Source organism: Prionailurus bengalensis, chromosome D1, assembly GCF_016509475.1.
Source record: "Prionailurus bengalensis isolate Pbe53 chromosome D1, Fcat_Pben_1.1_paternal_pri, whole genome shotgun sequence".
In the NCBI taxonomy this organism is placed as follows: Eukaryota; Metazoa; Chordata; class Mammalia; order Carnivora; family Felidae; genus Prionailurus; species Prionailurus bengalensis.
In genome coordinates, this window is record NC_057346.1 from 101742707 (window position 1) to 101755241 (window position 12535).

General features: G+C 37.1%; 2 protein-coding genes across 2 annotated transcripts; both read left to right on the forward strand.

Annotated features, from left to right (window-relative positions):
• Positions 1–544: 544 nt before the first annotated feature.
• On the forward strand, positions 545–1477 carry LOC122484336 (olfactory receptor 8I2). Its single transcript, XM_043582296.1, has one exon. It carries the CDS (start codon positions 545–547, stop codon positions 1475–1477), a length of 933 nt encoding a protein of 310 aa, XP_043438231.1.
• Positions 1478–10326: 8849 nt separating this feature from the next.
• LOC122484337 (olfactory receptor 8H1-like) lies at positions 10327–11274 on the forward strand. Its single transcript, XM_043582297.1, has one exon. The coding sequence runs from the start codon at positions 10327–10329 to the stop codon at positions 11272–11274; it is 948 nt and encodes a 315-aa protein (XP_043438232.1).
• The last annotated feature ends 1261 nt before the right edge of the window (positions 11275–12535 follow it).

Genomic DNA, 12535 nt, shown 5'->3' on the forward strand with positions numbered 1-12535 from the left:
CATATATATATATATATACACGAATATATATGTGTGTGTATATATATCTATATATCTGTGTGTATATGTATATGTGTATATATATATATACATATATATATGTTTTCTTTAAAAAATTTAGCAAAGCTTTATTGACTACAAGAAACTATTAGGTGTGCTCATATAAGATCTTGTTAAGCTCCTAAAATGACCCTTTAAAGTATCTGTTAGGTGTTGACAAATTAAAACTGTCACACAAAGGTATCACTGAATTCACAAATTATAGAACTTTCTTTCCTAAATAGTCTTTATATTCTCTAAGAGCATCATATAATTGATTCCAGTAGGTAAGTTGCAAAATGTATGATTTGGGGCCCAACGGTAGACTGGAGTAGATGGTAGTATATTCCAGGAAGAATCTCTTCCAAAATCATTCTGGCATCTTTGACCCTCTCATTATTGGAGTCTAGGTCAACTCTGGGTACTAAGTCTTTAAGCTTGAATTCTTTACTGACTTTTGTTTCTGCTTTTCAGCAGGTAAGGTAAAAGGCCTGAGTTGATAAAAATGACTGGGAACAATTTCACTGAGATCACTCTCTTCATCCTCTCTGGATTTGCAAATCACCCAGAACTACAAGTCAGTCTTTTCTTAATGTTCCTCTTTATTTATCTGTTCACTGTTCTGGGGAACCTTGGGCTGATCATGTTAATCAGAATTGACTCTCATCTTCGCACACCTATGTACTTTTTTCTTAGCAACTTAGCATTTATTGACATATTTTATTCTTCCACTGTAACACCCAAGGCGCTGGTAAATTTCCAATCCAAACAGAAAACCATCTCTTTTGTTGCCTGCTTTGTTCAGATGTACTTTTTTGTGGGTTTGGTGTGTAGTGAGTGTTTTCTTTTGGGATCAATGGCCTATGACCGCTACGTAGCAATCTGCAATCCCTTATTGTACTCAGTGGTTATGTCCCGGAAAGTGTGCAACAGGCTGGGAGTCATGCCATATGCAATAGGCTTCACGAATTCTCTGATATCCGTCTGTGTGATAAGCAGCTTGGCATTCTGTGATTCCAGCATCAATCATTTCTTCTGTGATACCACAGCTCTTTTGGCCCTGTCTTGTGCGGATGCGTTCAGCACAGAAATGGTGATCTTTGTCTTAGCTGGGACCACCCTTCTTAGCTCTCTGCTCATCATCACAGTCACTTACGTTGCCATCATCTCGGCCATTCTCAAGATCCAGTCTGCAGCAGGCAGACAGAAGGCCTTTTCCACCTGTGCTTCCCACCTCATGGGCGTCACTATCTTCTATGGGTCCCTGATTTTCACGTATTTGCAGCCTGATAACACATCATCCCTGACCCAGGCACAGGTGGCGTCCGTATTCTATACCATCGTCATTCCGATGTTGAATCCACTGATCTATAGTCTGAGGAACAGAGATGTGAAAAATGCTCTCCTGAGAGTCATGCATAGAAAACTTTTTTCATGACAAATCTGTGCATGTTACAATTGAAACTCACCTGGGTGGTTTCAGGCATTCAATTACCGCAACAATCAGGAAAATCGGAAAATGAACCCAAAAGGCTTACGCAAACTAAATCATAACTTAGAGTCTTGAAATTTGGGAAGCAAAATATTATTTTATTTGTTTATGCAGAGTACTGAATCAGCGCACGAGGAATTCGTTTCAGCATATAGATTATATATACTGTCTACACAGTGAGTTGCAAATACAATGTCAACGGACACTGGGTGATATAGGCAATCTCTTGATCATGTGAATTCATTTGGCCACATAGTTAAACGTGAGCTTTGATGTCTATGTGGCGGAGTATGGTCTTAAACTCAAACACAGCAGAGTTTTATTTCAAAAAAACCATAATGTGCCTCCCAAACTTCAAACATTTGGTAAACATTTAAATGCCTGTGTGTGTCGATAAAGCAGCAGCTGTAGCACAATTCCTGAGTCATTTGGAAGTATATTACAAAGATTCTTGTCTTTCCAAATCAGGCAGACATGCTCGGTGAAGTCTATGGTATTAAAAGGAGAAACTGGGCTTTTATTTTGTTTTTCCTTGAAAAGGGACTCCGTTTAATGGACTCCCTCAGGCACTGTTACAAATGACCACTGGAAAGAACATGTCCTTCAGTACTGCCTTTGTTGTGCATAAGTCACCGAGCAGTAGTCAAAGTCGCTGGCAACCACTTTTTAAAAATACGTTGAAGGATGCCTGGGTTGCTCAATCCGTTGAGCGTCCAACGTCAGCTCAGATCATGATCTCAAGGTTCGTGAGTTCGAGCCTTGCATTGGGCTCACTCCTGTCAGTGTGGAGACCACCTCAGATCCTCTGTCTCCCTGCCCCCCCCCCCACCCCGCTCTCTCTCTCTTCCCCTCATCCACTCATGCTCTCTCTCTCAAAAATAAATAAACACTAAAAAATTAAAATATACATTGAGGGATGTCTCGGTGGCTTAGTCGGTTAAGCATCTGACTTCAGTTCAAAGTCGTGATCTCAGGGTTCCTGGGTCCCAGACCCACATTGGGCTTTGCCCTGAGAGTGCAGAACCTACTTGAGATTCTCTCTGCCCCTCCCCCACCGTGCTTTCTCTCTCTCTCTCTCTGAAAACAAATAATAAACTTAAAAGAAATAAAAAAATAAAAAAAATAAAATATATGCCCAAAGGGACTGAAGATAAATTTGATGAAGCTGTTTTACAAGAACATGTGTGTGATTAATAATATTTCTTTCTGGCCAACAGGAATGTAAGCTCTTTTAGAGCAGAGTTTACTTGTTCATATCTGTGCTCTCCACATTTAGGAAACGTATCATATGCACAACATGTAAGTAAATACTTTCTTTGCTTTCTGTGTCCTGTACAGTGATGGATGCATAGAAGGGGTAGATTCTGCTTGTCTCCTGTTTGTGTCTTTCTTTGGTAGAAGTCAGATGGTCACGTGCATATTGATATTCAACAACATTAGTAGAAAGTTCCATTTCTAGAATTCTTTCAAAAAACATGGCTTATTTATAAATTAAAACTGGCATAATGACTAGCAGATATACTTCTTTTCAAAGGGCTTTTTTTCCTTCAACAGTTAGGATGTGTAAATAAATACACTCTGAATTATACTTGGTATAAATAATTTTAAATAATTGGCGTAAGTTGGAGGGGCTTCTCATAGGTCACACATCACAAACAAAGTAAATGAAGAATCCCAGTTTTCAGTCTTGGGAGAGGCTGAAGGGATCTGTGTGTGCCCATATATGTATTTGCTTTGCAATTTTTAATTTTCTTCTCTGATCTATATTACTGGGCTCTGACTCTTGCAACCTTCATTTTTCAAAGCAATATCTTACGTTATAAACTATGGTAAGTGACACCTTATGAGACATACTATGCTTTATTTTTTTATTTTTTTTAATATGAATTTTGTTGTCAAATCGGGTTCCATACAACACCCGGTGCTCATCCCAACAGGTGCCCCCCTTACTATGCTTTAATTTATGGGCCTTTTGAGGCTACTGTTTCTCTAGCTCATCATTCATTCTCTTTCATTAAGCCTATGTGAGTTTTTTCTTCCTTCAGAGCACAGCGTCTAACTCAGATTGATTGCTCTGAAGGTTTTTCACCAGCAGCTTTGAAAACTATTCAACTGATTATATTTCCTTTTTCCTCCCCTCTTTCCACCAAGGATTTTCATTCATGCATTCTAAGTACACTGTTCAATTTTTTTTTTTTTATAATTGTGTGGCTTTTGCACGTGACTTACATTTACCCTGGATCTAATTGTATGTATTATTTTTATTTTCTTGCATTGCAAGTATATTCTGCTGTAAATAATTTCAAGATTTAACATTTATTTAGCATTAATAAAACTATGTATTTAATTGCTCTTTTGTGTTAATATTTTTTGCTGTTCTTGGTCTAGGAGCAAAAACATAACACACTTTTCTTGCCCAGCATAAGAAGTAGTAGTATATTTTATTTGCCCACACTTATGCCCAAATGTCCATCTTTGTTTTTCAATATGTTCTTCATATTTGTTGCTGGTATACTTTCCCTTATACTAGTCTATCTTCTAGCTACTCTTTCTGTACCTTCTCTTTGGACCCTGTAATACAAATCTTTCCATAATAGGTCATGCATGCCTTTGTCGTTTCTTCAGTCCTTTTTTTCTGCCAGGCTCTCCCAAAACTTTTGCCCTTGACCAATCCAGATAATCCACTCCCTCATATCTGGGACCATGTCCCAGAACTTATCAGGGCATATTTAATTTGCCAGATATCTTCTTTTAAAAAAATATGCTAAAAAAATATTCAATTTAAAATATATGATGCACTGGGCTTCAATATGAAAATGCAGAGGGTTTTTGTTTTTCCGATCTGGTAAACTTACGGTGCCCTTATAACATTCCTGTTGACCATTTGTGCTCCTTGAGCTTGCCTTCTGTGTCACAACCTTTAACATACCTTTATATCAAGATAAAAAATCATAAGATTATTCTTCTTGTTTTATTTTAAGAAGTATTGCAGGAACTCCTGAAGAAACAATTTACTCAATGAAAATAAAACATGTAGAATGAAATTGACTTATTGATATCAGGTAGTGTTAGACTCACACTTGTGCTCGTACACAAAGATCAGAGGCTTATTCAGAAATAAATTTCAGAGGCACCTGCATGGTTCAGTGGTTAAGCATCTGAGTCTTGATTTCGGCACAGGCCATGATCTCAGGATTGTGAGATTGAGCCCTGTGTTGGGCTCTGCACTGAATGTGGAGGTTGCTTAAGATTCTCTCTCTTCCTCTCCCTAATCCCCTCTCCCTTGCTCAAGCTCTCTCTCTCTCTAAAATAATTTTTTAAAAAAATTAGAAATACATCTCAGAATATTGTTTGATAATGAGAGAAAAAAGTGTTGAATAATTTAGGACTTTGCACTGGATAACTGTCTTTCAAAGTATGGGGCAGAGAATGGGTAGATGAAACTATCTAAAAATAGCTAAAAGGCAACAAGTAAAAAAAGAAAAAAATCATTTCAGGAAAGGAAACTAAAAATATAGGTGTTATGAGAAAATATAAGCTATTTTGCATTTATTCAGTGTAATACATTCTTCTAAAAGGACAAAAGTTGTAAAAGTGAGTCAAAACACAAACTCTCTGGTGTTTATAGCAGCTTTATCAACAATTGTCAAAATATGGAAAGAGCCCAAATGTTCATCGACTGAGGAATGGATAAAGAAGATGTGGTGTATACATATGTATATACACACGTATACATACACACACACACACACACACACACACACACACACACACTAGATTATTCATCCATAAGAAAGAATGAAATATTTGTATTATTGTTTTTTAATGTTTTTATTTTTGAGAGAGACAGACAGTGTGAGTGGGGATGAGAGACAGGGAGACACAGAATCTGAAGCAGGCTCCAGGCTCTAAGCTGTCAGCGCAGAGCCCGATGCAGGGCTCAGACTCACAAACTGTGAGATCATGCCCTGAGTCAAAGTTGGTCGCTTAACCCACAGAGCCAATTAGGCGCCCCAAGAAAGAATGAAATCTTAACATTTGCAACAACGTGGATGGAGCTAGAGGGTATTAGACTAAGTGAAATAAGTTAGTCAGAGAAAGACAAATAGTATATGATTCCAATCATGTAGAATTTAAGAAATGAAACAAATGAACACAGGGATTAAAAATAAAGAGAAGGAGAAAGAGAGAGAGAGAGAGAGGCAAACCAAGAAACAGACTCTTAACTATAGATAACAAACTGATGGTTACTGGAGGGGAGATGGGTGGGGGGTTGGGGAAATAGTTGTTGGGCATTAAGGGGGGCACTTGTTGTAATGAGAATTGGGAGTTGTATGTAAGTGATGAATCACTAAATTCTACACAAGAAACCAATAGCACACTGTGTGTCAACTGCCTGGAATTTAAATAAAAATTTGGAGGAAAAAAAAACCCCAAAATACAAACTCCAGTATATCTTTACACAATTTTTGCCAAAATTAAGTGAGGTAAAACATTAGGAATGTAACCAAACCAAAGGAGAGTTTCTCCAACTCATGCATAGCAAGCCAATAAAAATGGACACCGAGGCTTTGCCTGGAGAAAGAGGCTATTTATTGGTGTAGCACCACCCAGAAGAACAGGGAACTAATGCTCTAAAGTCTTGAACTCGCTGATACCTTGAAAGTGAGGATTTTTAAGGGTAAAATTTGTGGCAGTGGTCCCTGGGAAGGTGGATGCATTGACTGGAGGCCCATGCGGTCATGCTAGCATGCTCTGAGACTTGGGATGTGAAAATATATCTTTACTCCTTATGTTGGAGAGCTCATTAGGCATGTCTGATGATTATATCCCTAGGGCGATTCTGGTTAAGTACTTGTCTTACGTACAGGCTCCTTTGAATGATAGGCAGGCATCTTTACCCGTTGAGCTCAGTGTTCCTTGACCAGCCCCATACCTGGAGCTGATAGAACCTCTGGTGTTCATCCTTCCATCTGAACTGACAAGATGGATGCTGGCTTCAGGAAGAAGGAAATCATTGTATAGAACATTATTTCTACTATTCCATTGGCCTGCCCCTCACTTCCTCCAGATATTTTTTGTGTCTCCACATCTTTCAGTGTGACCTTATCACTAAAGGTTTCTCTGAGAATAAAGGTTATTTGAAGATAGTAAGTCCAACTGTCTCCATGCTCTCTTCACTTTGCTCTTCCTCACCGCCTTTGTCACCATTGACATCCAGGTACTTCACTGTTATTTCTCTGGTCACCTCTGCTCCCACAATACAATGATACTTACTACACAGTATTTGCTATCAACTGATGTTTCCAATGGTCTGAAACACTTTGTCCAAGTACCTACATGACTAACTCTTCCTTCCTTCAAACCTTTGCTCAAATGCCAATGTTTCATTGAAGTCTACCTTGACCACTCTATGTCTGATTGCTTCCTCTTGCCCCTACTCCATCACTTAAGCTGGTTTACATTTTATTTTTTTTACGGCACTTCTCACCTCCTAACATGTTGTATCACTGATTTTCATATTTTTGTTTGTTTCCCCCTGCTGAGAATTTACAATCTATAAATACTATAGTTGGTAAGCCAGACTTCCATATCAACATATAAGCCTTTCTTTCTTGGCATATATGAGCTGCTTATACTAATTGATTGCAATTAATCCATAAATATCAATAAATTTACACAATTTCACTTAAAAGAGGTCACATTTTCTGCATGCATGCAACACAATTTAAAATTAATATTTGAGGGTTACCTAGGTGGCTCAGTCAGTTGAGCATCCAACCTCGGCTCAGGTCATGATCGCATAGCTAGTGAGGTTGAGCCCTGCGTCAGGCTCTGTGCTGACCGCTCGGAGCCTGGAGCTTGCTTCAGATTCTGTGCCTCCCTCTCTCTCTGCCCCAACCCACTCACATTCTGTCTCTGTCTCTCTCAAAAATATATAAACATTAAAAAAATAAAATTAAATTAATATTAAAAAAAGAAAAAGATGTGTCATTTAGCTTGCAAATTAAAAACACAGACTTTTTAAAATATTGAATTATTATTAGTCAAGTAAGAAATAAAAAAAATATATAACTTTACCTTATCTAATAATAGGCCACAACTGGAATAATTAATATCACTACATATAAGTTAAAAGTGAAGTAACACTCAGATTAATAATGCAAATATTAATTTCCTGTATTATTAAACAGATAGCAAAATGTGAATAAAACAAGAAGTCATTACTGGGTGCAGAAGCAAAAACAAACAAAAAATTAATTGAACCTGAAGGGAAGTGGAATTTGCCACTCCCAAAATATGTCTCTTTGGCGTAAGCGTTTTTCTTGTGCTGGTGATTTTTAAGAAATAGTAGACACAACAGAAGCTCTGAAAACCAAGTAGAACTCACTGTTTTGTAAAAGACATTTGCATTTATAAGGAAAATCTCCATTGATGTAGATGTCTCCCTCTTTGTACCAGGAAGAAGAGAACTAAATCTCTAGAAACTACCAAGAATGGAGAAGGCATGAATTTAAATCTGAATAACGAGCATGCCCTTTTTTTTCTGTGATTTTCCTAGTAACTTCCTACAACTGGCTTCCATCTTTTGTGTTTAACAGGAGATAGTGTTTAAGGTGGTGACTTGGGCCACTTGGGGAGTTAGTTTTCTTGGTCATCTTGTCACCTGAAACTAGGTTCACCTCTTGGATGGGTGTGGAGCCAAAAGATACAACCATGTCAAGGAGTAGAAAGGAAGGATTTTACTTGCAACAAGTAAAATAGAACACTGGGGATATTTCCCTAAACAGTGTCTCCTCAGACAACAAAATTGGGGAAGTTTTAAGCTAAGGGTGCATGCATATTGATGAAGGGGCTGACACAATGGGGGATTCAGCATAGAACTTGGGCAAAAGTCACCTTAAGGTGATAGAGTCTGTCATAGTTGACCAAAGTTGAGTGGGCAGGCAAGAGTCAGTATCATCAATTCCCTGGCTCCAACTGGTCCAGTGTTTGAGGGCTCAAAGAGACTTAAATCCTGCAAAAATAACTCAAAAGTATGTGTGGGGTAAGATGTGCTGGTCAGGCATAGATCACAAGATGGCCAGGACCTAAAATGATTTTTCTTATGTTAAGAAAGCTCTCTCTTTTTCTGGGCCCCCTAACTCTTTCTGGTTACAATCTCCCATGTATACAATAAATATGCAAGTTATTACACTTCTGTTTGTTTTTCTTTTGTTAATATGTCTTTTATTATGAGAGGAGGGGGTGTCTCAGCCAAGAATCTAGAAAGGTAGAGGAAAAATTATTTTTCCTTGCCCGTAAGCCTTATAAAATAGGAGAAATAAAATGGTAAAACTTTGATATAAATTGATGTATTTGAATACAAGAAAAAATAGAAATAACTTCTTCACCATCCCAGTCAAAAATTTAGAGCATCCCAAAAGAAAATCACACCATCAGACTCTTCATTGTGTGACTTCTAAGGAAAAAGACAACTATTTTCTCAAACCTATCATAGCTACATTTAGTCCTTGAACTTTTGTCCTTGGAGACATGCCAAGCAATCTTCCTTAGAAATTGGTCCACAGGGATGACCAAATGTTGCATTATCTTCAGTCCCCAGTACATGAGGTGTCCTGGAATTATCAGGATGACAGGTAAAACATATTCTGCTCTGCTTATGTTCAGAATAGATTCCTGATATTCTTTTTAGAAATAATTTTCCTGTTTGACCAGGACCTGAACAAAATTTCCAGGTTGATTATTTTTTATTTCAGAATAAAATAAAATGAATGCACTAAAATTTAAAGAGAACTTAAAGAAAACAAATATTATATTACAGAAATTTTCAGCTCAAATGTTTTTCATATTTGATTTGTGAGCAGAACTTGAGGTTGACAAACTTCTAGGCAGATCGTGTTGGAAGAAAGGTTTTTTTCCCCTCCAACTTTGGTTCACAGTAAGTATTATTCTCTCAAAATTAGAGGTCTTAATTTAGTTGGGATCAAATATAATGGGGACATTATCAGAACAGTATGCATACACATGTCATTTAGACTTTCCCCAAATAATGTCAGGATTTGTGGAATCAGAAATATAGAGTTAGTGGAATCAAGGTCTATGAGTAATGAATATATTTTCAAAATTTTATTTTAAATGTTCAGATTAGGAAAACACACCTTTGGAAATTAAAACCAATATGGGGTCTACAATTTTAATACACTTAACTAAAGTCCTCTAAGTTTGAAATTTGCCATTTGTATTAAACAATATTGAAAAAAAAGGACACTGAATGATGCTTTAAAATTGCTTTTATATCATCATTTATGATTTATCTAACTTTTTTCAGGTTTGCTGAAATTAATTATAAACAAGAATATAGCATGCTCTCTGGAGTCAATCTAACTTGTAGAATCACAGAGCAGGATTTAATAACTCTGACTCTGAATAAGTTTCTTGAACTTTTTCTCATATAAAAAATGTGGCTAAGAGTAGTCGCACCTGGGGTACAATATGTCACATGGACTAAATACATTAAGAAGCATTTAGAACAGACTGGGCTCGTTTTAATTATTCAACATGTTAGCTTTCATTATCTTGTATTCAAAGGTGAATTTATTTCCATTTTTATATTTGGCAATCAAATTAAGATTTTTTTCAGTCATATTTTATAAATCACTCATTACCATCAATTTCTAGAAACACCCCACTAATGTAAATACGCCATGTCATTCACATAAACACACTTTTTGAAGTCATTCCTGTTAAGGGTCAACTTTGATTTTTTTCACAGTTCAAAGCAGTTGAAAGCTATGGGTAGAAAGAATAACACACATGTGCCTGATTTCATCCTTATGGGGCTGACAGATTCTGAAGAGATCCAGCTGGTCCTTTTCATGCTGTTTCTCCTGATATACCTGGTTACTCTGCTGGGAAATGCGGGGATGATATTGATCACCCACCTGGATCTCCAGCTTCACACCCCCATGTATTTTTTCCTCCGTCACCTGTCATTTCTTGACCTCAGTTACTCAACTGTCATCACACCTAAAACCTTACAGAACTTACTGACTTCCACCAAGTATATTTCATACATGAGCTGCTTCACCCAGATGTCCTTTTTTGTCTTCTTGGGCGCCACTGAATGTTTCCTTCTCTCCTCAATGGCCTATGATCGCTATGTTGCTATCTGCAATCCTCTGCACTACCCAGTGGTTATGTCTGCAAGGTTCTGCTCTCACCTCATTTTTGGGTCCTATATGATTGGCTTTGTGGACTCCTTTGTCAATGGGCTTTGCATGAGCAGGTTGCATTTCTGCGACTCCAATGTAATCCATCACTTTTTCTGTGACACAACCCCAGTTTTAGCCTTGTCTTGCACTGACACACATGACATTGAAATCATGATATTTATTGTCGCTGGCTCCACTCTAATGGTGTCTCTTATCACAATATCTGTGTCCTATGTGTCCATTCTGTCTACTATCCTGAAAATTACTTCCACTTCAGGAAAGAAAAAAGCCTTCTCTACTTGTGCCTCTCATCTCCTGGGAGTCGCCATCTTTTATGGCACTATGATTTTTACTTATTTAAAGCCAAGTAAGTCTTATTCCTTGGGAAAGGATCAAGTGGCTTCTGTTTTTTATACTATTGTGATCCCCATGCTGAATCCACTCATTTATAGTCTCAGGAACAAAGAAGTGAAAAATTCTCTCCTTAGAGTCATGCGGAAGGGCGAGGGCTCTGGGCAGTTGAAATAGGTGATGCTCAACTTTTCAGTTCATTGCTCTTCTTCTTCCATATAGTGTATTTCTTTTGTCTCTCTCCAAAAACTCCTTTAATTTGTTTGTATTTCCATTGAACCATTCTTTACTTGACCAAATATGATCTCGGACATTTCCAGGAAGATGTCTTTAGAAATTCCATGTTGTAATTGAAAACCATGAAATATGTTTTAAATCTATGGTCTAACTGCATGGTTTTTTTTCAGTGTTGAATGTTTTTATTTATTTTTATTTATTGTCAGTTAACAAACATACAGTGTAGTCTTGGCTTCAGGAGTAGATTCCCAGGATTCATCACTTATATACAACACCTAGTGCTTATCAGAACAAGTGCCCTTCTCAATGCCCATCATCCATTTTTCCCACCCCCCACTGCCATCAATACTCAGTTTATTCTCTGTATTTAAAAGTCTCTTAAGGTTTGTCTCTCTCTCTCTGTTTGTATCTTATTTTTCCTTCCCTTTCCCTGTGGTCTTCTGTTAAGTTTCTCAAGTTCCACATATGAATCATATCTTATGATATCTGTCTTTCTCTGATTGACTTATTTCACTTGGCATAATAACTTCCAGTTCCATCCACGTTGTTGCAAATGGCAAGATTTTATTCTTTTTCATCACCAAGTAGCATTCCATTGTGTATATATACCACATCTTCTTTATCCATTCATCAGTTGATGGATATGTGGACTTTTTCCATAATTTGGCTATTGTTGATAGTACTTCTATAAACATTACGGTAAATGCATGTGTTTTAAGGGCAACTGATGTGCAAAATGAGACAATATAGTTGTCATCTTTTAAACTCTATCAAACAAATTCCCATGAATAGAGTTCTTCAGAGATCTTTATTATGGAAAAGAACTCCATTTTTGGCACGATACCAGTTTCAGAAATCATTTTGTTTATTATATAGAGAAAAAATTAGCAGAGTGATTATGAGAACTTGCTGTGAAACCAAACATTCAAGTATTTGGATTCTACGCTACCCTTTTAGCTGTATAACCCTCAATGGATCACTGAAAATCTAAGCCTCAGTTTTCTCAACTGTACAAGATAAATAATAATTCCAGGGCTATCTAGTTAATTGTAAAGATTAGATCAGATAATAGATGTGAAGCATTCAAGGCAGTCCTAATAAATGTGGGCCATTATCATTAGAAGCCTTACATTCCTGCAATATTTTCAATGCACAATGGCTTTTTCTTAAAGAATTTTCACTCGTGTTTTATAAATTACTT